General features: G+C 46.3%; 2 protein-coding genes and 1 pseudogene across 20 annotated transcripts in view; 2 read left to right on the top strand and 1 right to left on the bottom strand.

Annotated features, from left to right (window-relative positions):
* The window catches only part of Cdadc1 (cytidine and dCMP deaminase domain containing 1), a 38,600-nt gene extending 25,655 nt beyond the window's left edge, over positions 1-12,945 (top strand). For 6 of the 15 annotated variants that reach the window (XM_030248039.1, XM_017316207.2, XM_030248043.1 and 3 more), the window contains 2 exons: positions 3,323-3,383; positions 7,736-8,387. Coding sequence is in view for 9 of the 15 variants with exons in the window: in XM_030248043.1 (XP_030103903.1) it covers positions 3,323-3,383; positions 7,736-7,833 (159 nt within the window). In the remaining 6 variants the exon portion in view is untranslated. Of the gene's footprint in view, positions 1-444; positions 9,564-11,374 lie in introns of those variants that run through there. The other 9 variants (XM_017316206.2, NM_001168535.1, NR_153387.1 and 6 more) reach the window with 9 other exon arrangements.
* Gm18835 (predicted gene, 18835) lies at positions 717-1,584 on the top strand (annotated as a pseudogene).
* Positions 12,946-23,426: 10,481 nt separating the features above from the next.
* The window catches only part of Cab39l (calcium binding protein 39-like), a 107,971-nt gene continuing 104,271 nt past the window's right edge, over positions 23,427-27,126 (bottom strand). For all 5 annotated transcript variants that reach the window (XM_017316177.2, NM_001360592.1, NM_001360591.1 and 2 more), the window contains one exon: positions 23,427-25,345. In XM_017316177.2, the coding sequence (XP_017171666.1) occupies positions 25,166-25,345 (180 nt within the window). In that variant the 3' untranslated portion in view covers positions 23,427-25,165. The remainder of the gene's footprint in view (positions 25,346-27,126) is intronic.

Here is a 27,126-nt window from a genome sequence, read left to right as displayed (position 1 = left end):
TTACTCGCCATCTCTCACGGAATATGGAGCTCACCCTTTCCAGCTAGACTGGCTGGCTGTGACCTCCAGAACCCACATATCTCTCCACCCCCAACTCCAGGGTTACAGGCTCCCCACTGTGCCTGGCATTTCTGTGGGTGCAGTTATCTGAACTCAGGTCTTCATGCTTATGTGGCCAGCACTTTCTCTACTGAGCATCTTTTCCCTGTCTTGTCTCTCTCTTGGGACTAACCTCAGCCATCCTATTTTTATAAGTGACCCAGGTCTGAGTCACATGTTTATTTTTTATTGCTCAGGCCTTCTTTAGCTAGTATGAAACTCAGTAGATGGGCTAGGGATGGCTCAATGGGAAAGAGTGCTTGCTGTACAAATATGCAGGCCTAAGTGTGGATTTCTGGAATTAACATAAAATACAGGCATGACCATGTGTGCCTATAACTGCAGAGCTGGGCAAGGAATAAAGGAATAAGACAAGAGGATTGCCAAGGATTGCTGGCTACCAGCCTGGCTGAAAGACTAAGAACTTCCAGTTCAGTGAGAGACTCTGTCTCAAGGCAATGAGGTGAAGAGCAATAGAAGATGCTTGTCATCTCCTCTGGCCACTACAGGGTGCACACACACCACCACCACCACCACCACCACCACCACCAACAACAACAACAGCAACTCAACACAGACATCTGCTCGCTCAAAAAGATTTTTGCAACAACCATGGCACCCTCATGAAGCTCATTAACAAAGCTAAGATAGCCACTGTGAGCTTGGACACCTAGAAGTCTCCTCCAGACCAAGTCAAGAAGGCCATGAAAGTGGCCACATTGACTGCATATGCTTATTATAACAAGAATAAAGAAGAAGCCAAGCCATCCGAGGTCATACCAAAGAGAAGTGAGGTGACCTTTTCATTGTCAGCAAGTTGTGGTCTACCTGCATTGAGAAAACTGCAGAAGAAGCCTTTCAGAAGACCCACTGGGTCTGAAACTGAACTGTTTGCACCTCTGTCTTACTCAGTGGCCACAGGAAAGACGTTATTCTCACAAAAATCATTAAGTCAGTATTATCACAGTTAAATTAGCCTTCTTGGATGCATAGGAGGTCAGGGAGGAACTGGTGGATAAAGAGTTGGTGAAAGCCCTGGCCATCTCCAGCTTCGACAGCTTCCAGATTGAAAGGTTCCTGAACTGAAACAAACCAATGGCCATGCAGGCTGACTGCCCTGTATCTCAGCCTGGACAGTGCAATCTACTGCTGACACTCCAAGATCATCAGCATCACATCCCATAGCCCTGGGTTCTCTAGACAGGCCTTGGACCAAGCCAGAGGACCATTAAGTATTAGAGGATTACAAGATCAAAGAGACCACTACAAAACATAAGAAAACCTCAGCCCAGGTTCTGATTTGGTTTCATATCCAGGGGAATGTGGTAGTGATTCCCAAGCCTGGGACACCAGCACACATACTTGGGAACTTTAACTTCCAGTTGAGTGATGGGGAGATAGATAGCCACCATCCTTAGCTCCAATAGGAGCCAGAGGGCCTGCCTGCTGCCTGAGACAGTCCATACAGGAGAATGTCCCTACGGCACAGAGATCATCTGAAGAGACTGCCTGGTGGATTCCCTCTTCGCTAACAGGCACCACATCCCTCACGCCTCTCCCATCCTTAGCCAGTCCTGTGTGACATCATGCTGTGGCAAACTTGCTGTAGGACAAAATCCAGGTGATGCTGAATTAAATTCTCATGCTGAGGGGGCTGGTGAGATGACTCAGTGGTTAAGAGCACTGTTCTTCTAAAGGTCCTGAATTCAAATCCCAGCAACCACCTTCCGGTTGACGCCAGCTCCAGGCCACCTTGGCAGAGAACTTGGCTGACAGTCCCATGGTCCCAGAGGACTCTCCATCCCCCAGGTGCCCTAGCACGCCTAGGATCTTGGGATCACTGGTGAGTGGAACACAACATCTGTTTCAACACAACTGGGAGTGCCTGGGGCCAGCAGGAACAGGGACACAGGAGCCCCGCCTGACCAGCGGCTCGAGCTCCTTCTGGTTGGCTCTGGTCTACCTTGGTTTCAAACACAGCGGACAGCCCCATAGTCCCTAGAGGAGGTGCCACTTTCAGGTGCTCTAACACGCCCAGGATCTTAGGATTCCAGGATCTTAGGATTCCAGGATCCCAGGAGCTTGGTCATACCAGGATCTTAGAGTCTCAGAGGAAGTTTAACTGCCAAGAACTCTGACACACCCAGAATCTCAGGATCACGGGATTCTGGAATCATAGGATCACAGAGAAAGCTGGACTCTGAGGAGTTCTGACTCAACCGGGATTACAGGAAGGACAGGCACCAATCAGATATATTGAGGGCAGTGAGCACTTGAGATAATCAGATGGCAGGAGGCAAGTGTAAGAACAGAAGCAACAGAAACCAAGGTTACTTGGCATCACCAGAACCCAGTTCTCCCACCATAGCAAGTCCTGGATACACCATCACACCAGAAAAGCAAGATATGGATCTAAAGTCATTTCTCTTGATGATGATGATGATGATGATGATGATGGAGGACTATAAGAAGGAAATAAATAACTCCCTTAAAGAAATACAGGAGAACACATCCAAACAGGTGAAAGAATTGAACAAAACCATCCAAGATCTAAAAATGGAAGTAGAAACAATAAAGAAATCAAATACCAACAACTACATGGAGGCTCACAACCATCTGTCACGGGATCCGATGCCCTCTTCTGGAGTGTCTGAAGACAGCTACAGTGTACACACATATAATAAATAAATGCTGAGCCATGGGAAGACTGTGCAGGGAAGTGTGACTCAGAGGCATTGCCTGTACTCATATGATCCGACCAAATGTTTGTCAAACACCAGGAACTCAGCCAGCACTGGGGACATAAGATGAGAAAAATAACAATAGTAACAGACGTTAAAAACAAAATTAAAAAAACACCTCAGTGGGTCCTGGAGGTAGATGGTTCCTGGTTTGTTATGGGCATGCAGAATCTTATCCGTCTCTGCCTTATGTCACTGTGACCTGGGGGAAGTTACTTAGTTCTTTAGTTCTTCAGTTCTCGCGTTTAGCACCTATAAAATGAGTACAAAGGACGGTTAGAGCCCCTTCTCTGAGGGTTTTGATTCTGATTCTGATTCAAGTGATCTGATTGATCTGATTGAGGGTCATTCAAGGTCAGTGCCTCAGGAGGCATGCACACGTGGGCTTCTAAAAGCTATTTTGATAATGAAAAGCAAGGTACTGATGTGCTGTTTATTAACTCATTTTAAACATATGAATAAAATATCTGTACCTCCTACAGTGGCAGTTGAATCCGTCTGAAGCTTATAGTCTTGACCCAAATGAGCCTGAAAGGAGAGAAAGTAAGTATTTCTAAGCATTCTGTCGAGGTGGTGATGCTAAGGAGTGGTAGATAGTGAGTTCTTAAGATCTGATGATGAACCTACGTGTGGGTAAATGCAGGATTGTCATTTCTAAAGATTACATTCACTTATCCAACTTGTTCATACATGTGTGTTACGTGAGAAGCCGTGTGAAGTGCTGCTTGCCAATTACTCCAGGAATGTAAATGACTGCATGCAGATTGAATCTATGAATTGCATTTGTTTGGAACGGCGAGCAACAGCATCTCCTACATTCATGCAAAGGCTTCTTGGGAGTGAGAGAGGGGAGCTGTGAGTATTTAGCACAGATTGTGAAGACCGAGCAATGAGGCCATCTGTGTTGTTCCAGAGTAAAGACACAGTGGCCCAGGTTGCTGGGAGAATGGAAAGATCCTGTTTACGTTAATACCTTAGTGAAGCAAAACTTACCTCAAGTGAGTCACTAGTCTTCACCTTTATTATTTGCATATTAAGTAAAACCATATTGGATATAATATATCATGAGAGTTTTTACAATTCTGTAAGTAAAGATCATTGAACGTGATGCTATGCAGATTTGTTTTAAAACAGTAGCTTGATTGTGATTGTCTGGGTTCTAAGTAACCGCAATCTCCTGTATATTTTCTTAAAGCAGCAGTGACTTGGTAATCTTTAAAAACCCAGAAATACAAAGGTTTCTATGAAAACATGGATGTCTTATCATTTACAGTCTGGAAAAATACATAATAACTACATTTTCCTTTTAAATTTGTATTAAGAAATTAAGGAAATAAAAAATGTGACCCTGATCAAAGGTGTTTGAGGGCCAGTGTGAGTGTCCTGTAGTTAGGGAGAGAGTGTACCATGCTAACTGTAGAAAGACACATTCCTTTGTCTGTTGAAATTAAGAGCATCTGTCCATCAAAAGATCCCACTAAGAGGGTGTAAAGGCAAGCCACGGAACAGAAGACACGTGCCACTTAAGATCAACCAAGGGCCTGGGTCCGGTATCTCAGGAGGAGGAAGACATGCCTGCGGGTGAATGGAGAATGGAGTCGAGGACAAGGAAGGCGGCGGGGGTGTCAGGCAGTGTCTCAGCCACCCAGTCAAGTGTGCGCTTCTTGGTGACAGTTTGTTAAGCCTAGCTTATGTTTTGATGCACTTTTTAAACAAGAATTTTATATCAATAAATAATATGGTTATCTCCTTTTCAATTATGGAACAGCTTCATAGTGTATAATTTACTTACTGTGAAGAGCTCACTGGCCTCTGTACATTCAGAGCTGTGTCCCCTCCAGCATAGTGTAAGGTCAGCATGTCTCATTACAGTATAAAGAGACATGCTACTCATTGTACTCCCCTGTCCTTCCCACCCAGCCCGCGTCAACACAGCAGCTCTATGGATTTCTCTCCCCTGGCCATCATACACAGGACTCAGATGCTGTGTGGGTCCCTTTTACACTTCACATCTGTTTAAAATATCAAAACAAACAAACAAACAAACAAAAAACAGACCAAAACAAAACAAACAAACAAAAAACAGGAGAGTCGGAGAAATGGAAGCCAAACTTCAGCTTTTTTGCTAGGCAGAGGCTTGACTCCTGGCCATATCCAGCTGTCTGGCTGTCAGCGAGGAATGGAGACGTGTTGCCTCATGCAATCTCAGTGACAGAGGCAGTGACACACAGAAGGGAGGTGGTACTGAGTGACTGTCCCAAGTATCCTATGCTGTAAAAACAGAGCCCAGATAAGGCATTCTTTTTAAATAGACACAAAACTTTCAAGATGATAAAGGCAATGTTCAGAGACCCATATTCCCCTCAACAAATAGAGGTAAGAGGAATGTGTTGCTAGAATCTGGCTTGCAAAGTAAGCAAACACTAAAGTCAGAGGTGCCCCAGGACAGCTGTTCATGCTGCCGTAAGCCAGCCTGGGGTCAGCTACTCAAGCCCAGGGCGTGGGGGGATCTGCTGAAAAGTGGTGAACTAAGGCTGAGGCTGCCCTGGGGCTTCCAGGCTCCTCCTCAGGTTCCAGTGGCCCCTCAGTGGAAGCAAATGCAGGCTTCTCAAAGAAGGTCGCTCATCAGCTTAGACCCACAGGATGTAGGATGTGACTTCATAACTGAGACACGAACAAGCATGGAGGGCACTCGGCATGAGTGGAGTGGGCAGCAGCAAGCTAGCACACGGTTAGCCAGTGGTTCTGCATCAGAACTACCAAACGGGATAGAATGTAATTGCAAGTGCCACTGAGGTGAGGCGGCCGGTGGTGGCATATGCATCTAATCTCAGCTCCAGGGAAGCGGAGGCAGGAGGAATATGATTTGGGGGACAGTGCAGGCAAAAATGTGAACAAACTATTATGTAAAAGGATCAGGAAATTTTGAAACTGGAATTTGGAGAAATGATTAATACAGTTGTTAAACAGTAGGTAAGGTAGGCCACCGTTTGATAATAGGCATGGCTGGCCTCTGAGGGAGGCAGCTAAACAATGGACTACCTAATGCAGACTGCTGGCAAGTTTGCGAAGAGCATGATGACAAGCTCTTACCTCACTAATACTCGAGGCCTAACCCTAAGAGTTAATGATTAGAGGAAAAGATAATTTAAAAGGTGAGGGGCTGTAGAAAATTCTAGGTATTTTTATGACTTGGAGAAATATATATCATATGTATATATATATCATATGTATATAATGTATAACACACATACACATAAATATAGTTTAGGACATAGAAAAATGCTGATTATAAAAGAAAAGAATTGACAAATTGATACTGTTCGACACCAAGAGATATTGTAAAGAAAGTTTAGGAAAAGCCAGAGAGTCCCTAGGGATGAAGCCATTGTGGAGCACACAGACTCTCACTCAGATTGACAACAGGGAGAATCCGATGGGAACTGGGTTGACCCAGCAGCTCCTTCCCAGCAGCAGCAGAGATAGCAATATCCAGTGATACCATGAGCAGACTCACCGGCATCTTCAGAGACCACAACCACCGGTGTCAGTGCCAACTGAGCAGGAGACAGGTATTCACAGAGCCTGTGTGTGGTGTGCAGGGCTGGAACTTTGAATCATATTGTCTAGATTAGACACTGTAAAAACTCCACTTGCTATATCCCATGACCCGGCAAGTCAGCTTGCAGGGATGAGCTCTGGAGAAACTTGTATCATACTGAAGTGACAGTTCAATATAACGCTATTCTTCAGAACAAAAGCCGGAAACGACATGAAGGTTTCTCTTAACAGATGAGATTTTTAAAGAAATATGTAGTATTCACACCATGGGGACTTACTATGAAGTGAAATAAATGATGTGGCTACATTCCTCAACATGGCTGAATCAGAGTGTGTTGAATGAAGACCATAAACTGCAGAGCCATGCTGTAGACTATTAGGAGGAAGTCAGCCAAGCAGTGCATTGTTCCACATGTGCAATAAAATGATCTAAGAAGCAGTGACATGATAAACAAGACAGGTCCTGAGTAGGCTGGGAAGGGCAGCCTGTGGGGATCGTGGGGATTCAGTTGTTTGGGGCAGCACGTTGTTCTTTTGGCCCCATATAAAGTTCCTGCAGATTTAACCGAGACAACTCTTTGGGGACAGTAGATTCTTAAATGTTTGTTTCTTTGTTTTATTATTTGGCTAAGTTGTAAATAGATTTTGAGTGTTTCAAATATAGCACAAAAGTCAGGCAGGGCTTTCAGGTCCCCTTGGAAGATGATTATGGCAGTTTTATATCAAGAAGCTGGAAGTAGAGGGTGGGAGGGAACTTGCAGGTTGCAGGTATGTTTGCTGGTAGATTCACAGATGTCTGGTTATGCCAAACTCATTAGGTTTTACACTGTTAATAGCCTATAAGCATGTGTAGCTTATGGCACTTATAAAGCCATTAGAAAACCAAAAGCTAAAAAGGGCTTGAAGCCAGACCCTTCCCCTGACACGTCTCTTCTGAGAATGCCAGCTTCTTATCTTGGGAGCCTGTAAACAGGCTATTCTCGCTGCTCTAGGCAGTTTGTACCTCTCTCACGAGGACACACAGGTGTATGTTGTCTCTTCCAGATAAATAATGACTCCTCCATAGCCCCATCCCAAAAAAGTTATGTTATTTGCTAAGTGAATCCTGTTTATCAAGGGTTATCAGATACTGTCGTACCCATGAGTTGTCTAGAGTAGATACAGATGGAATCCATTTTAAAGTGTGGGTTGAGACGGGTGAGAGGTTGAAGGTTGTGATACACTGTGTGTTCCTTTGCCATAAACATGGTTTGTCCTCCCAGCCTGAGGGGCTGGACCAAGTCCCTGTGGGCTCTGTGTGTGCTTCCTGACATGAAGTTATTCTTGCATGCTAGACGGTGTATTGAGGCGCAGGTCTGCAAAGGACGAACAGCGCAGCAGCAAGAGGCCACGTCTGGAAACCCGCTCTGCAGGTCGGGCTACACTGCAGTAACCCACATGCTTTCTTACACGACTGAGAAACTCGTACGAGGCTGAACTGTAACTAGCCACAGAGTGGTGTTACCTCTGATCTTTTTATTTCAGATGTGTTGCTCAGCATACAGTATATGATCTTCCAATATACTAAATGGAGTAGCAATAGTTTGAGACCAGTGTAAGAACAGTACCTACTGGTATTTATCCAGAGGTGATGCAGCCAGTTTGAGAAGGGATCATTCACAGGAGGCGATCTTCTTTTGATGGGTAGTTATTTTGGATTGCAAGGATGACAATTAATAAACTGCTCCAGGGAATACGATGACCTGGCCATCTTTTAAGACTCCGTGTATAAATAACCAAAAGGCTGCATTACACTCAGTCCTTCTACCAGCCAGGACTTGCTGAAATAGATGGACTTAAAAGTTGCTGTGCCCATTCTCCATTTTACATGAGTTGTGTAAGTGGCCTGCAGATTTAGTTCAGTGGAGTAGTGTGTGCAAGCATGTGCAAGGCCCTGAGTTCCCTCCTAAGCACCACAAAACAAATAAAATGTTAATTTCACCTAAATGTGGTGTTGTTGTTGTTGTTGTTGTTGTTGTTGTTATTGTTGTAGTTGAAGGGTTTTGCTCTGTAGCCCAGTCTCACTTCAGAAATCACCATGTAGTCCAGACTGGTGTCAAGCTCACCGGTGACCGTCCTGCCTTGCTCAATCTCGGAGTGCTGGGTTCAGAGCCACCCACTGCCATGCCCAGGCTCTCCTAATATTTTTGCTGTGTACGTACATTCACAGTAGCATGGTGGACCATGGTGCAGTTATGTCACTGGTTCGTGTAGCCACAGGAAAAGAATACAATTCGGAGGCAGTTCTGCTGTTTGGTGTCACTGACTCACTAACGGCAAGTCTCAAATTTGATCCTGGTTTGAGACTGGGAGGATAGCTCAGGCAGTAAAGTACTTGCCTTTCAAGCAAGAGGACCCGAGTTCAATCCCACAGAAACCATTTACAAACAAACAATCAAACGTAGACATGGTGATGCACACTGGTACCCCCCAGCACTTGGGGAAGTAGGTGGTTCTCTTGGGCTTGCAGGCTGCCCAGCCTAGCCTACTTGGTGAGTTCTAGACCAGTGAGATGCCCTGTCTCAGAAAATCAGGTGGCTGGCACCTGAGGAACAACAGCTCAAGTCTGTCCATGTGTGCATGTACACATACACCCCTGCATACACTACATACAAACTTTGATCATGATGTGAGTGAGAAGAACCATTTGAGTTTTAGAATTCTTCATCTGTACACCACCTCCTGTATACCTTCCTGTCCATGTCTTTTGGCTTTGACTTTGAAGAGAAAGCCTTTAAAGAACGTTTTTAAATCTCAGAAATATTCAGCCTTTAAAATAGACATATCCTGAGTGTGTGACTAAAGAGCAGGTCTCTGATTCTTGTGCCTTCTCTTGGGGCTCTTCTGTTTGCCTTATCTACCTTTGGTGAGATGGTTTTGTTTTAATATATCTTATTTTAAGAAAACTATTATCTGAAAAGAAAAAAAAGGCACCAAAATTATGCCAGAAATGTTAAAACAAAGGTACCACCTTCATTCTGAATTTGATAAACAAGACAAGCTTCTAATTCAGAATTCCTGTGTCAGGCACCTCCCCTGGCCAGGAATCCAGGGGAATCAACATAATTCAAATGAGGAAATCTCACTGTGGCTACTCTTGGCAAGGAGGCTGCCGATTCAAAGGTAAAAGAAGTTTTTTTGTTTTTTGTTTTATTTATCTTTTTTAACTCATAAGCAAAATGTCCAAATTTTACAAGCAGAAATATGTGGCCCTTTGCCAACAGGATCCATGGGACCCTTATTGGGAAAAAGCATTTGGACTCTTAAAGGTGTAAATGTCTGTCCAAGGGTTATTGATTGACATTCTCTGGTGTGGGGTGGCATTGGTAAGTAAAGCCCTCCCTCCATCTGCTGGCTAACAAACTATTGCACAACTGCTTTTATTGTTTTATATGAATCCTAACTCCACACCACACTGACACTGACTGGCAGTACAATATTTTAATTATTAGTCATGGACCTGAATACATGATATGAATAAAAGAGTCAGTCCCAGAGTTTATTGGATACCCATGCTGATATGTCAGTCATTACCTTGAAACACGGGCCTACTAGCTGGGCCAAGGCGGAAAATCCAACTCAGTTCTTTGATATAGGGACTGTGTCAGAGATGACAGAGCAAAACCAATTGGCTGTTTTAGTATTTGATATTGGATGCAGCCACAAATTTGTGAGGACAAGTTTGAGTCCAGCAGTGGGAAACCGCTCACAGTAGATGACAGGGAAGACCCTTTTTGATGGTGGCCATTGATATAGAAAGGTCGAGATCCGTTCCTCTCTTAGCACAAGTGCACCAGCTTATTTGGGTGGAGCAATGGCTTCTCCTCAAGGAAAAACTGTCTGCCCTACAAAATCAATACCATAGTAGGCATACGGAGCCATTACTAGCTCTTGAAATGCCCGTGTATTTGTTGTAAGAACAAAGTTATTTAACCTAAAAAAATATAACTATCTGATTCTGATGTCTAGAATGGTGCCTCGCACAGCATAGATACTCGTTATTCTTTTAATTTTATGTGTGTGTGTGTGTGTGTATTGGGTGTTTTCCCTGTGTGTATATATGTATGTATGTATGTATGTATGTATGTATGTATGTATGTATGTATATGTATGTGCTAGGAGTTCAGAAGATTGGATGCCCTAGAATTAGAGTTATGAATGGTTGTGTGCCACCACATGGATTCTGGGAACCCAACCCTAGTCCTCTGTAGGAGCAACAAGTATTCTTAATTCTGAACTGCCTCTCCAGCCCCCTTGATCTTTTTTTTTTTTCTTTCTTAGATTTACATTCTTAGAGTCCATCCTAGAACCCAGGGCTAGCAAGCCAGGTTGTTAAGGATGCCCAAGAGGATGTTGGTGACCCTTAAGGCTGAGAGCCCAAATGATGGGTAAAGCTGTAAGAACGGAGGTGACAGATGTCAGTGACAGGGTCGGGGTGTGGGGTGGGAAGGCCCTTATAGACTTGGAGGTGCTGAGCTGAGTCCCACGGGAGAGCTGAGGGATTACTAGGCCAAATTGGGGGATGGGAGGAGCTGAGTGAAAGTGATGGCCTCTGTGAATGGGGACAGAGGATGACTGGCTGGCACTGCAGGGACTGGAGAGCTGTGCCCAGAGCCCATCTGGGTTTGCAGAAGCCGAGTGTTGACTCAGTCTGCAAGGTCCCAGGCCAGAGGCCTCCTCTGTTGCCGGAGAGATCAGTGTGTGCTGGACAAAAAACACTGTCTCCGCTGTGTCCTGAGATGAGGACCGTCTTAGAAGGCTCACCAGGAGCATGCAGAGCAGCCCCCTAAGCATCCCACGCCCATCAGCCAAGTAGGCAGGGTTTCTGTGTTGTGTGGGATTACTATTGAAACTTTTGGTTTTTTTGATGGTGGCCTTTCTGTGTTTTCCTCCCTCGGTTTACCGAGCTTAAAAATGTGTTATTCACTCATAAGGTTTCTTCTTTATGCCCTGAATGGTTCTACTTTAGGATCAGCCACAACCGCTTGTTTTTGACACACTTTGGGGCCCGTTCCATGAAACACTGGCTCTTAGGCTCCCTGGTACTGGAGGTGAGTGACTGGATAAAGGCACTTGCCACCAAGCCTGACAACCTGAGCTCAATCCCCAGAACCCACTGGAAGGAAGGAAGGACGGATGAACGGATGGAAGGACGGACGGACACAGAGGCAGGGGAAGGATTTATCAAGAGATTCTTGGTACCAGCAGTAGCGACCACATGCACTGAGTTGAGCGAATTGTTTTACAAGAGGAAAAGACAATGCACCTGGTCGAACCTGGGGTCTGGGTGACTCAGGGCTGGTGACAGGGGAGGTGGAATGGACCAGGGGTTTGCAGTTTTCTGGTTTTTCCATGGCCCAGCAGATCCCTTGTTGAGCGCCTGGCTACTGTTGAAGCAGGTGTAGTCCTGGCTTGAGTCAGGAAGACCATAAAGGGGACACTGCATGGTGGCTCTCTTCTGCCCCATCACTCCTGGAACTCTATCTGCTGCAGGTATCATGACATTTACTGAAATTCAAGCACCCAAGTGCTGGGCCCCTATGGTGAGTGCCCAGCTTGATAAGTAATGGAGTCTAATTGAAAAAGAGAGAGAGAGAAAAAAAAAAAACCCAGAAATCTTGATGAACTAAATGGAGTTGGGAAAGTGTGATTTGCTTATTGCAGACTGAACTGAAAGCAGTCTTGATTTTCGAAGGAGGCCAGTATGAGTTCCCTCCAACACGTCTGTGCAGAGCTCTGTCATGCAAACTGCCCTCTGAATGGAGCCCTTTGTTGGGGTCCTCCAGCCTCAATGCTGATTTCTCTTTGCTTTTATAACACAAGGAAACCAACCTGGACCGTAGTGTTTTAGTGCTTGCCACTGCTGGTATTTGAGGCTGTGTCATGGGGACTGCCTGAAGTTCTGGGGCTGATCCCACGCCCATCCCAGGATACAGCTGCAGCAAATGCAAGACCGACTGTGAATATCAGCACGTGTTACCATGTGGAATCTTAATTATATATAATTTAGTGCTTTCAGAGCTGACTTTGAAAGCCACTGACATAAAAAAAACTTTTAAGTATTTAACTCAAAAAAAAAAAAAGTTAGATCCAAAGATCATCTCATGCTGTGTAACCACGGCTCTAGAGCTCTTCTAGAATTCCTTAACATTTGAGGATAATGATTTCCATCATATGATGTTGAGAGGGGTTTTTGTGAATCAGGTTTGGTGTGGAGTAGCAAGAACACTAAAAGAAGCAGTGATCAGCTGAGCTGCCCAGAGAGGTGTCGACTGGTTCAGATGCTTGGAAGAGACTTAGAGCTACCTACAAGGCATTTTCTCCACCCTGTCGAGCTACCCGAGGTTGTACAGTGTACTCCAGGCTTCCAGCTTTCATTAGCCATCACCCATGCTGGGGTGGGCATTGGTGAGTGAGGCAGATGTCTTTGAGTCACTTCTGCTCCTATAAGCAATGCTTCCCCCATATTCCTGTAAGCAACCTAATAAATGTGTTGATTCACCAAGTTGGCGGTGTCTGTCTTTTGTTGTCAGTTCTGGAGTGAGGAAATGTTATGCATATCTCCCTAGGAATAGTGTCTCACAACCACCTCCCTTGAGACAGGGTCTCTAATTGGCTGAAGCTCATAAATTAGGCTAGGCTGGCTAGCCTTAGGGATCCCTCTGTGTCTGCCATGCCAGTGCTGAGACTATCGGCATGCACCCTTATGCCTGGTATCTTTACATGGGTTCTGATCTTTACCAACTGAGCCAAGGATTTTCTAAAGTCAGGCATGTTTTATTAGTTAGCAGAGTAAAGTTTTGATGGCACTGGCACATTGCATTCAAGTGGACCACTGACATCAGCTAGTTGTGGGTTAGTTATCTGCAGGGGACTAGAGGTGTTTTGGGTGTAATCATTTCCACTACTGGGGCTCATCCTGGGCATTTCCTGGAGTGTAGCCACACCCACCTAGATGTCCTTGCATCAACCGGAAACTTCAAGAACAGCAGCACCCTTATACTGAGTGGTGTGCTTGGTGGATGGCCCTTGTTCAAAAGGCAGTGAATGGATCCCTATTGTGGAAAATATTATGTGGGGGTTTCTACCCCACTTTAGATGATTTATTTCCCAAATAGAAGATGTGAAACCTTTATATTTATATAATAAGCCTTAAAGCACTAGAGCTGGGCAGATATCAGCCCTCGATGCTATTTTGTCTACTTTCCTGTCGATAACCCCAAGACATTAATTGTCATGTTCTTGGGCTTCTCTTTCTCTAATAGGCCAGCCCTCAAGGCCATGTGCTCACAATCTACCTACCCCATGGCACCTTCTTCCTTCTTTCCCTTAGTGGTATCTCCTCAGACCCAGAGTCCAGGAACTGAAATCCTGCTTACCTTTCATCTGCCCAGGTAGGCTGGTGGCATCTTATTTTAGTTTTAAGTTAAGGAGCAAGGTTTGCACAACAAAAGCTGCATATGTGAGAATTCACTGTCTTGGAGTGACCAGACTTTGGGATATAGAATTTGGTACTGCAATACATAGCAACAGACCAAACCTCAACAGATCCCCCCAACCCATCTGTGCAGCCATCTTTCTGGGTCTTCTCTAGGTGTGGCCGGTCACTCAGACTGGGCTCTGAGGCCATGATAAGGAAGAATTCACACCTCTCTTAAAACAGATGTCTTTACCAAACTGTTATTTTTGTGAAATAGCCTCACCCCAGCCATTCCCTCCTCTGTGTCATTGGTCCTTCAGCAGGGACACAGACCTCTTTGTCTCATTCTCCACCACATGATTACCCATCAGCATTTGAAGTTAGCCATTGTGTGCTAGCATCCCACGACAGCCTCCCACTCATTTTGGAGGCTCCCTGTGATGCTGAGGTCTGCAGTGACTGTAAAGGATTTGCCACACCAGGGCTTTAATTTCACCAAAGTCAGGGTAAGTTCCAACTTAGACAAGGAGATGGAGCCTCAGAATAACTGGTTTAATCATTGTTTGATAATAATTGACAGGATAACACCTAAACCTACTGCTCTAAATTCCTGATCTTCCCGGAAGTCATGACTTTTGTCCAACCTCTCTCTGGTGTCACCTTTCTTCTCATGTAGAACTGTTTCCTATGTGAGAAACATTGATGGCCCCAAATTTTAGCTTTCCTGTTTTCACACTTGCTTTAGTCACTGTTACATTACTGTGAAGAGACACCATTACCAGGGCAGCTCTTATAAAGGAAAACACTTCGTTGGGGCTGGCTTACAGTTTCAGATGGCAACAGGCCATGGTGCTAGAGAAGTAGCCGATAGTTACATCCGGATCCACAGGCAGAGAGAGAGAGAGAGGAGAGAGAGAGAGAGAGAGAGAGAGAGAGAGAGAGAGAGAGAGAGAGAGAGAGAGAGAGAGAGGAGACAGACAAAGAGACAAAGGCATAGAGACAGAGACAGAGGCAGGACCTAACATGGACTTTTGAAACCTCAAAGCAGACCTCCAGTTTCTCCAACAAGGGCACACCTCCTAGCCCTTCTCAGATAGGGCCACTCCCTGATGACCAAGCATTCAAATATATGCATTTCACCTACTGGCCTAGAAAGTTGTCCTGGGTATGAAGTTGCTGTGCTTTGGGGAACTTGTTTTGTGACACTTCCTCAACTTTCAACAAAGTGAAGGTCACCGTATCGCAATCCTTTCCTTCCTTGGACACATGGGCTGGCTTCCTCAGCACCTGCACCTTCACTCACAAAGCAATAGCTTGGGAAACGTTTCCTACTCCTAATGGCCAAGCCCTCCTGGGTCTCCACAGCCTTTACCCCTGGACATCTAATCCTCTCACTCACGTCTGGAGACTGCTGCCGCCAAGTTCTTGTTCCCACAGCTGTGGTCCAGTGCTGACTCTACCCCACCCCCACTCCCCAGCTCCCTCTCACACCCACTCAGTCTCTTGCTTTATGTCTCTCTTGGGAGCCCAAGTCTTCTCTGACACCCAGAGGGCCAGTTCCCAGCTCCCACAGAGTAAATGGCCACTGGGCAGTTCCTTCAGAAGGGTCTGGCCACTGGCTAGAAAGAGACAGTGTACGGGAGTGACCCCGGTCTAGATGCGAAGATACCTGCAAGAGTCCAAGTGTAAGGTGACGTCGCCTGACAAGCATCAGGCCACCCAGAAGCCCTTGTTAGAGTAGCCCCAAAGAATTAGAAACTTGCAAGTTTAGGGTTTTCAACTCTATTTCTATCTTTAGTTTTTATAGTGCTGTGGAGGAACTCAGGGCCTCTGGCAGGCCAGCAAGTACTAAGCTACAACCCCTGCTTAGGAATTTTGTTTGAGGACTTAAAATGGGACTGTGGTTCTGACCCGTGGATATATTTAACCCAATCTTGCAGCGTGATAAGCACCTTGTCAATTTTGCTCCTAATGAGTAGGCCCGGTAGACTCCTGACAGGCAGTCACTTGATCAGTGATTTAGTTTCAGCCTAGCCACACAGATCTGTTAACTAAGAGTCCCCCAGTACTCCAATAAAGATAGCATTGTTTATTTCAGCCAGCAGGGGGCAGCATGTCCCAGAAGTTGAAGGAGGGGCCTTTTGGAAGAGAAACTGATTTGTGCAGGGTTACACCAGGATTCTGAATTGAGGAAAAGAAAGGCAAGGCACAGTTCTGTCCAAACCCCAGACCCGTGAGAGCCTGTAACCCACTGACAGGCAGCTGCATCGTGAGCTCCGAGGTCTCGAGTCCTCAGGAGCCGTGGGGATGAAGTCACCAGGATCGACCGATTCTAAAGTCAGCCGATCAAGACACGTGAGGGTGGAGCATGAGGTGTGCTGTTACTGAGATGTAGGATGGAGGAAGGTGAGGCCTGTAGGAGGTAAAAGAAGACAGCGCTGTGACAGGAGGCTGCCTCTGGGTTGGGATGTGGCTCAGTTAATAAGAGTACTTCCCTAACATGCATGAGGCTTTAGGTTCAATCCTCAGCACTGCCGACAGGTGTCAAGAAGCGAGGGTCAGAAGTTTATAGTTGCATTAAGCTACACAGAGCATCTGAGACCAGCTTGGGATACATAAGACTGTCAAAAAAGAAAGGCTGTAGCTGGGTAGATTTGTGTGTGTCTGATGCACATAGGACCCGAACCACTGCAGAAGGTGACCTGCTGCATCTGGCAATCTCAGAGCCCCGAAGGCCTGGAAAGAGGACCTCAGGAGGTGGGAGGGCAGCAAGGGTGAGCTGTGGGGCTCCTCCAGCCGAAAAGAGAGAACACTCCATGCTGACTCACTTAAACAAGTGTCCAGGGACAGAAGCAGGGCTTGGGCTGGGCGAGGTGCAGAAGGGAAGGGTTTTAACTTGGGCTGCACTGAACGAATTAAAACGCGAATGAGACACTGATGCCTAATGCAACCAAGGCAAACAGGGCTTTGAAACAGGACATCTGTCTGTGTGTCCTGGGGCCAGAGTGGCAGTGTGGGTATCAGAAGTCGGGAGGTTCTGAGGTTTGGACAGGAAGTGTCTCTTAAAAACTCAGGTGGCAGGCTTGCAGTGGCAGGTAGGACTTTCTCCTGGAAATGACTGGATCATGGGGTGCTGATATCTCATCAATGGGTTCATCCATGGATGGGGTCATGACAGGCTGGTGCAAACTGTAGGAGGAAGTGCCTGTGGAAGGAAGTAGGTCACTGAGGGAGGCGCGCCCGGGAAAGATTTATTGTGCGTCTTTACCCTACCCCGACCCCACACAATCTCTCTCTGCTTCCTGGTGACTGTGAGGGAAGCCATTTCCTTTCATCACATTTCTGCCTCACTGTGACATACCTAAACGCACAGGGCCAGACAGAGCAGGCCACAGTAACCGTTTCCTCCTTCCTGTTGTTTTCCTCAGTCATTTAGTGACAGCGAGGGAAAGTTACTAACACAGTCTGTCACCTGGAGGCATGGCCCATTGGTTTAAAATCAAGAGTTTGGGATTATGGTCAAGGATTAAAATGTGCCTGTTGCCCGAGAGTCAGGAGGAGAGACCTCTAAAACATGATGTGTCTAGAATGTGTCTCGCCCAGGAAGGCCTTCTAAAGAGGAGCCAAGAAGAGAATCAGACTCACTTAGAGGGTGGAGAAGCAAGGAAACAATGCAGGAACAGAGAACTTTCCCTAGTGCTGCTGGGACGGCATCAGAGAATAGCAAACCTCAGAAAGATGAGCAACCATTCACATTCCAGGTGTGCTCACAAGGAGAGGATCATGGGTGGGCACCAACACTTCTGTATACTCTGTTGACTTAGAGGTACACCAGACTCTGCTGGGGTTGTCTGGTACAGTGCATGGAATAATATGTAGCATGAAGATTCACGACGAATAGCATCAGATAACACAGAAAGCACCCAAGAGATAACAGGGGTCACAAGGCAGCGATGCAGCTCAGTGGTAGAGCTTGTGTAGTCTGTGCAACCCCGGTGTCAGTCCCTCTGCAGACAAAGCACAGTGAGTCTGTGGCAACAATTTGAACAGTTTTATTACGATTTCACACACTAGCTGGTTTGCCCATTTAAATGAATACTTCAACAATTTTAGTGTGTTAATTTGCGGATATGTGCAAGCACTGCCATAATTAGTTCAAAAATTCCCGTCACCTCAATGAGAACTCTCCGCCTTTAGCTGTCTCTCCACATAGCCGTCTCACATTCCTCCCTCAAGCCTGGAGCTTTCTGTCTCTAGACTTCTCTGTGTTGGACTTTGTATGTGAACAGCACCATCTAGTGTGTAGCCATGATGTGAATGGTTCTTCCAACTAGTTGAGATTCAACTACAGAAGGAGTGCATTGTTTGTTTTGTCCTAGTCAGGTTGGTTTTTATTTTATCTTATTTTCTTTCTTTGTTCCTTTTTTTTTCTTAGATAGCTGTTTGTTTTCGAATGGGGGGGGGGAAGATGTGGATTTTGGAGTATGGGAAGGTGGGGAGGAGCTGGGAGGAGCTAGAGAATGAAATCATAATTATAATATATGATAAAAATCTATTTCCAATTTAAAAAAAAAAGTCGAAAGCTTAGGTCATGGGCTCTGCCTTTGTGCGTGGCCGTGATGCTGTTGTTTGGCCTCTGTTACCCTGTGTTGGTGCAGTGAGGTCCGTATCAGATGCTGCTGGCTCAGTGATGGACACCCCAGCCTCTAGAACCAGGAGCTGATGCTTTTCTGCTCCTCTTGCATGGCTGGAGCTCATCTGTTCTGTTTCAGCAGCAGCAGATGGGCGAACAGTGGCCTTTTGTGCCTGGCTTCTTTCACTTAGCGCAGACTCACACCGTGTGGAATGGGTCGGTGCATCATTTATGTCTGCAGCTGGAAAGTTTGTGTGGCTACAGTAAATTTTGTCCACTTACCAATAGATTGCCCTCTTTGGAGACTTCATCAGGATGCCTCGATAAACATTTCCTCGTGTGAGTTCCTGTGTGGGATGTCTTCATTTCTCTCAAGTGTACATCTGGGAGTGAAAGTGCTGAGCCATGTGACCAGTGTGCTGGTTACTGTGGCTTCACACCCTCACCCACAGCCTGGGCTCCAACTTCTCTGCATCTTCACTAATGCTTGTTACCTAACCGTTTGGTTCTAGCCATTCTAGTTAGTATCAAGTAGTGTCTTCAGTATCTTTTCTCTCTCTCTCTCTCTCTCTCTCTCTCTCTCTCTCTCTCTCTCTCTCTCTCTGTGTGTGTGTGTGTGGGGGGGGGGGTTTGAGGTTACCCTGGGATTCACTATGTAGTCAATGCTGGCCTCAGACACAAATCATACATTTTACCCTCTTGTTTATTTGCCTATTGATCAATCAATTGCCCTTTGATGGGTTTGATTTGCATTCAGCTACCTGGGCTGTGGATCCTGGCGGAAGTAAGTTGAGTGGCAGTTGTGCTATCTCAAGGCTTCCTGCCTCTGGATACCATGTGTCTTCTCCACCATGACCATTGCACCCTTTAACTGTGACTTCTCCCTTTACTGGCAAAATCAACCCTCCCACCCCCACCACACACACACCAAAACCAAAAAACCAAACCAAACCAAACCAAACCAAAAAAATACCAACCCTTTTCTCTTTAAGTTGCTGGGACCATTACATCCCATCATTTGGAAAAGACAGGAGCCAGCTTGCCTCAACTCCACAGCACCCCTTGCTCCCTGCCCCAACATTCTTTCTGTATGTGACCATGTTTTCAGGGGTAAGCATGATCATAGGCGAGGCTGTCAGAGCGTCAGCAGGGGAGGAAGGAACTAGTCACTGGGAGGAGTTTTGTCCACTTCTTTTCAATCACGTGCCATCATGTAATGGTTATGGGAGGTCAATAACACACTTCTTACCATATGACGCATCTTGCCTAGGAGTGTAATCATATATTTAGGGATGTGGAAAGAGCCATTATGGGAGGCTTGAGTATCTGGAGTCAGCCGGAGTGGGAAACTGGATCTGAAGAGTTCCCAGGTATGTATATGTGTATGTGCACATCTGTATATGTATGTACACATGCGTGTCTTTATAAATTGTTTTCTTGTATTTTCATCCCTTGCAACTTGAAAGGGTCCTGTCCTACTCAGTTCCGCTTGATCACTATTGATTCGGTGCTCCTGAGCTGGCTGCAAACATTGCTTTAAGATGAGTCAGAGTTTAATCCTTCATAGGTTGGGGGCAGGCAACCTGTGTTTGGCCAAAGTAAACAGCGAAGTCATGAATGTTTAGGGGGTGAGCCTGCGGGATAGCGGAGCAGGAGACGTGCATGCTACTAAACTCAATAACTGGCAGGAAGAGGCTGAAGGGAGAGCCTGCAGTCCAGGCAGGTGTGTGTGTGTGTGGGGGAGGTGGCTGTGGAGATGTCTCTCCCAGCCCGGATAAGCTGAGGTCATGAGAGGGCAGATGAAAGCGGTTGCCTGTGGATTCAGTCTCAGCAAGGACAGATCCAGTTACCAGCTAAAGGATCTGACTTAAAGACTCAGAGGAGCAAGGCCACTGAAAACATGCAAAAAATGTGGCGATGCAGAGGTGGCGCCAACTGTCTTGTGAACTTGTCCATCCTTGTCTGTTTCTTCCAAGGCAGGTCTTTTTTCTTCCATGTGGGCAGTTTCTTCTAAATGAGATTTTGAGCAACCTGAGCAGGAGGGAGGTGTCCAGCACCAGCCTGAAGGGTAAGGGCTGATTGTCTCTGAGCATGGCTGTGTTGACAGGACCCCAGAGCCAAACAAACCCATCAGGGCAAAAGGTGACTGACCTCTTTGTGCCCAGTGAGGAGTGGCACTAAGACACTTAAACCCACTCAATTCAGGACAGAGCAGCAAATGTACCTGGGTGCCAAGAATGTCCCCTCCCCTCCTTACAGTCAGAGAGATGAAAATGGCCTGACCCAGGAGCATGCCCAGATTGGTGAGCCACCTGGCAAGGGACAAGTGGAGACAGTCTCAGCTGGACTCAGGCTTCTCTGGGCTCTAGGTCTCTTGCCTCCTTTGTTCCCACATCCCCCACTGTCTAGAGGGCAGACGAAGCCTCAGTCACTCCAGCACCTCTCCAAGCTGGACCCCAAGGACGTCTCATTTTATGGCAAACTTGGCAGACTTGCCTTCTGAGGTTGGTAGGCCCCCAGAGAGGAGACCCTTTCTCAGGGCCTTGCTAGAGGAGGGACAGCATCTGGCTAGAGTTGGAGCCTTTCCCATATGGAGATTTCAGGTGCTGTCTCTTTTCTTGCCCCGGCTCTCTCATCTACATTCCCTGGCTGCTGGCCACAGTTTCACCTGGATTCAGATGGGCGCAGCAAGCTGACAGCTGGGTAAAGCTGCAGTGCTCTGGTCAAGGTGAAAGTCACAGCTGAAGCTGCCAGAGGCAGGCCAGCCAACTGTGGGTGTGCCCTTTTCTTTCCTCCCACACCCAAGGCAAGACAGAGTCTCATTCATCCAGGAAGGGCAGGGCATGGCCATGTGAATGTCACACTGTGCCTGGAGAAAGGGCAGAGGCTTTCTTTCCTCACAGAAACAAGTCTGCAGTTAGGTCTTTGCCCTTCCTCTGAGTCCTGGGTCAAGAGGGGCAGGCTGGGGACATAGTGAGACCCTGGTCTGTGGTCAGCTACTCTGTCTTTTTGTTGTCTTCTTGCTGGTTTTGTTTGTTTGACAGGGACTGGTGTCTCCCAGACTGGTCTTGAACTTGTTATGTAGTTGAGAATGATGACTTTTTGATCTATCTGCTTCCACCTTCTGAATGCCAAGGTTACAGGCATAAGCCACGACACCCGGTTTATGCAGTGGTTGAACCCATGGTTTCATGCTTGTTAGGTGAATGCACTACTACCAACTACTTAGTTACAGCCCTGCCCCCACACTCCCTTTTTCAGATCGGTCTTCTATGATGCCCAGGCTGCTCTGGAGTTCATGAGCTCAAGTGATCTTCCTGCTTCAGCCTCTAGTTAGTCATGGCAGTAGGTGCAGACACAGCCTGTGGATGCCACTTCTCTAAAGGTCAGCCCATTTTGTGTAGTGACGGGGTTACCCAAACCTTTGGATGATGAGCTGTGACTGACCTGACTAGCTGACAGTGTTGCATGTGTGCAGGGAGAGGCCTAGCTGCATGGCTGTGAGTAGCTGAGAGTTGTCCCAGTACACCCAGATCTGAGTTCTCCTCTTTTCTTAGGCCATGTGGGGATGAGGGGCCTACCTAGAAGGTAGGCTGGAGCACACCCTTGTGAGGACAACCTGTCTTCCAAGACTCAGCATTTTTGGCTTTACTGCCAGTTGAATGATCAGGAGCAGGCCCCCTCACCCTTTCTGAGGCTCAATGTTGTTCCCCGCCATGGGAGGTAAGGCTGTGTCTGCATGGCCTAGCATAGGCAGGCATAACTCTGCTGCGCTTTAATTGTGCCAACCACAACACACACTCTCCTAACTTCAAAACCAAACCATACTCCTGGATCAGAGGACACAGTCGGACCAAATCTAGACTTCCAAGGTCTCAAATGCTTCAGATCTTTATCCAGTGGTGAATTCTCATTTCAATATCCAAAATCTTCCTGAAGGGATGTCAGTGAGAAGATGGTGGTTTTTCATACCACACATGCAGGTAAGCAGGAAACGAAACAAGTAAAATGCTAACTGCCTCAAATACTATAAACTAGTGTGTTCTGTAAGTGAAGCGTTCTTCCTACTGAAACAGCTCAGGTTGGAGAGTATTAGGGAGGTGGAAGGGGATCTGCAGGAGGGGGTGGGGATGGAAGGTGAGGGTCAGGGATATAATCAGTGCCTGATGACACATGCACAAGGAGGTCACAAGGAAACTCATTATTTGGCATGGTGAATACAAACTAAACAGCTGTGGTGGGTCTCTTCATGTTATAATCATTCTAGGTGCTGCTGTGGTCGTGGCAGTTGTGTCTAATGTGCAAGAGTCACAGCAGCCAGCAACACAGCTAGTGATGGAGACTTGGAGATGCTCACACATCTTTCCCCAGAGGCACCTCAGGATGAGAAATGTCTGAGGCAGGGCGTCAGGACCATTTACAAGGGGTGTGTGTGGCTTCCCAGCCTTTTCTCTAAGAACAGCCCTAGCTTTGGGCAGATGCCTGGCTTTAGCCGGGAGCCTCATCGTCATCCAAGAACACTGTGATCTCAGTGATCCCCTACTGGCCGCACTCCAGGCCCTGCCACTGGGAGCCTCCCGGGTCTCAGTACAACATCACAGAGCTCCCAACGCCATGGCCTTTCTCAGGCCACAGCCCTGAGAATGCACAGGACAGAAGACAGACTGGGCCTCAGGTCACTCTGGGTGTCAACCTGGTGTGTCCCACCCTAGATCTGGGGCATTCTTCTTATAACCTCCATGTCTATGTTTATGGGAATGCCTCCTGACTGAAGAGGCAGCAACAGTGGGACTTAGTGCCTGCTGGCTGGTGCTTGATCCTGGGACATAGACAGGGCCTCCTGCTGCAGTGCACTGGGGTCTCAGTGTGGCCTTTCCTATTTCAGAACAAGAACCCAACTGCACAAGTAAAGGAAGAGGAATGAGACCAAAAGTATGTGGTACTTTTTATTTGGTCTTTAAACTGTGCTTCTTATTAACTATGACCTTTCCACATTCAAGTCTCACAGTACTTACAGTGATCTCTGTGTAAACACACCGTGGTGGTGAGCCCCATGTGCCCCTTCTAAGTGACTAACTCAGAAACTCGTAGCAGCACCCCAGCTACCTCAGTCACTGCATCTCAGACTCTGTAGCTTTCTGTCCAGAAAGTACACAGCTAGGATAAAAGGATGCTGGCAAAGAGCCAATTCAAACCCAGAGAAAAGAAGTGTTTTTAACTGAAATTAAATTAAAACATGGCCTTGCCTGTGTCCCATGATGCTATGGAAACACATTTAAAGGTTTTGTTTTTTTCATCTCTTAATCAAATAAGCAAATCTAGAAAGGTCAAGGTCTAAGGGGCTCTATACTACCAGGGAATATTATAAAAAAAAATCTGACTTTTATAACTGAAGAATACAGGACTCGGGGGGGGGGGTAACATGGAAGTAAAACACTTGAACCCCAGTCAAGAAGCAAGGTGTGTACTGGAGGACACACTTCCATTCCTGTCTCTGGATGGGGACATATGTGCCCAAAGGCAAGGAAGACAGCAGTCCAGTGCCATGGGAATTCAGGGCATGAAGAGCTGACAAGCAATTGTAGCTTCAGTGCCTGGGAAATGTCTCTTTAAAAGTCCATTTTAGAGGTATGAAGTCTAAAAACAAACCATGGCCTTTAAAAAAATAATTTTTCTTCCTGTCCCTGTTAAGGGGACACAAATGAACACCTTAGTTATTCTAGCATGAAAGAGAGTACTTGGAACCAACAATTTTAGATTTTTTAGCTTCTCATTGAAGACACTGATAGTCGGCTATGGAATGACAGGTTATTACAGAACAAACTGAACCAGAGAGAACCTCTGGTCGTCTGAGACATTTGTTATGCATGACTCACTTTCCCTCTACTGACGGAAGGATAACATGACCATCTAGCCCCATGGTTTGTACCTACTGTGATTCCACCTCTCAAGACAGTCACCAGGAAGCATTCTTTCCATAGCAACAGCTATTAGTGAAATATCCTCACACTCATTGACCCGGCAGAAGTGCCAACAGAACAGTGGTGATTACAGCCACCTGTTTGCAGTTCTCCTCTGAGAGAGTCACAGCCCATGGGTCTCTGTCCCTGTAACCTCTATTGATCTCACTCGGCCCTCAGCTGCTTCCAGACTAGCCCTCAGAAGTTGGAATGGGCATGGGTCATGGGTCAGACAAGGGCTACAATGAAGAAGAAACGGAGCTGGGAGCCGGGCACTGTTCCCACCTAGGAGGCAGCAGGCAGAGAAGCAAAGTGCACGCTGAGCAGACAATGCTGTGCTGTCTCCCATCTCTTCAGGGTCTGAAAAAGCCTGTCTAAACAGATGGGTCTCCTCCCATCGTCTGTTTTAAGAGACACTTGTGTTCCTTGACTTGATGTCCTGGGTGACCCAGGGTCCAGCTCTGAACTTACACTGCTTTTGATCAATGTTTAATATAATGGTTGATTCCATAAGCAATCACAGGCTTGATTAAAATGAATATATTATTCTAGGTTGATTTTTTTCTTCCACTCAAATGTTTATATTTCAACTACCTTGAACAATCAATTGAGAAAGACAGGACCTCCAAAGCCTTCCTAAGAATGGAGACTTTAAAACAACACTGTACACACTGGGCAAGGGAGACAAATGGCTGTCGGGGCAGGACCATCTTCACGGGGCTGCTTTCTTCAAGTCTCGAATCTGTTTAATCAGGTAGTTCTTCTCGTCAGCAAACTGCTCGTCGTCTGTCCTTTCTTTCTGAAAGCTGCTCAGAAACTCAATGAGTTTGGGCTGATTTTTTAACAGAATCTCCACGATAGGCTGCGTTTTGTGGGGGCTGGCCACAAACACCTAGAACAGAGGTAAACATTTGACCAATGCATTTCTGAAATGATTCACAAATGATAGGAATATGATATGTTAATCCTCGATGCTTCTGTTTTCTCCATAACCAGTCTTCCTTGGGGAGTCTGAACCCTCAGCAGGGCCTAAGCAGCAGAGCCTCCCCTGAGAACACTCACAAAGGAACAGCCTTTAGCACTGCTACCCACAATAACTCCACCCCTAGAAGGCCAGGGGCCCACAGAGGCCAGAAAGAAGGTCCCTAGACGCCCACCCAGCAGGTCCATAACAAGAGTCTGGCCTTGACCCCCTGGCTACACTGCACCTCATGCTCCTAATAGCCACTGGGACAAGGAGAACACAGGGTGACTAGTAAACAGCTGGAGAGGAGCACAAATGAAATCTAAGAAACGGCACTCAGGCAGGCAAAGCCACATTCAGAGGCAAGAGCTCCAATCAGCAAGCTAACCTCACACATTACGGAACTAGGAAAAGCAGCAAGTCAAAGCAATAAGCAAAAGGAGCAGAGACAGAGGAGTTCCCATGGAGAATGACTAAAGCCAGAAACAGGCTCTTGAGATGAAGCACCTTGGTGAGACTTGGATTACGAAAAGGTAGCCTAGAGTGGAACACTGCTATGTACTAGGCCCGTCTCCATGCTGCACAGGCGGCTGCACCCACAGCAGGTGAGAGAGCAAGGCTGACCCTCAGCTCTGTCTGCTTTCACCCGGGCTGACTCCAGCCCATGGAAAGATACTTGCCTAACCCATAATAAAGAGAAGCCCAGGCCACCTGACTTTTGTTAGAAAATTTCTACCTAACATTTAAAGAAAAATGAACACTAGTATTTCTCAATTTCTTCAAAGAATTGTTCCTAGCCTATTCTGAGGCCAGTAATACCTTGACACCAAAGCCAGATTAAACAATGAAAGAGCTCTCAAAGCATGATATCCCTTATGAATGAAAGGTCAACTTCTTAAGAAAACATCAGCAAAGTAAGCCACACTACATATTAACAGGGTTCTATACAATAACCAACTGGGACTTAATTCCACATCAGACAATCAGCGAATTGCCAGATATACTGTTTTCCCCACACAGACGCATTGACATCCTAACCCTTAGCACCCAAGGGTGTCACTTTCTATGGAAACATGGGTTTTTCACATACAGCAGGCAAAGATAAAGTCATACTGGGTTAGAGGACCTCAATGTAAGACAGGTAACATGGAACCTATGATATGGAGGTATACAGGCATGCAGAGGAGTGTCGAATGCAGTGAGGGAATGGAGTGATATGTCTATTAGGGAAGACTGCTGGTGATCACCAAAAGTTAAGAGACAGAACTGAAAGATTCTCCCTGAGGCCTTCTAAAAGAACCAACTCTACTGATGCCTTTCCCTTGGCCTTCTGGTTTGCTGCTCTGGGAGAGAATACACTTTTGTTCTTTCTAGCCCTCTGTGGTAACCTGACATAGCCCTAGGAAGCTAATGTCACAGTGAGTGAGTGCAGGAAAACCATGTGGTCATTTCAATTATTTTATAATTTGATAAAATTAAATTCCTAGATAAAAAGCATCCAAGAGACAACTAGAACTGTATATACAATAGAATGAAGCTGAGTCCTCACCTCACACCCTATACAAAAATCATTAAAAATGAACCAAAGGCCAAAATAGAAGAGCTACTAAGACATCTAGTGAAAACTACAAAAGATAAATTCATAACCTTGCCTAAAATACCAGTAACAAAAGCTGTCAGATGAGCTTCACTAATGGCTAATGCGTTTC

This window comes from Mus musculus, chromosome 14 (assembly GCF_000001635.26).
Source record: "Mus musculus strain C57BL/6J chromosome 14, GRCm38.p6 C57BL/6J".
Taxonomy (NCBI): Eukaryota; Metazoa; Chordata; class Mammalia; order Rodentia; family Muridae; genus Mus; species Mus musculus.
The sequence above is the reverse complement of the archived record's forward strand: the minus strand, read 5'-3'. Positions and strand labels throughout refer to the sequence as shown.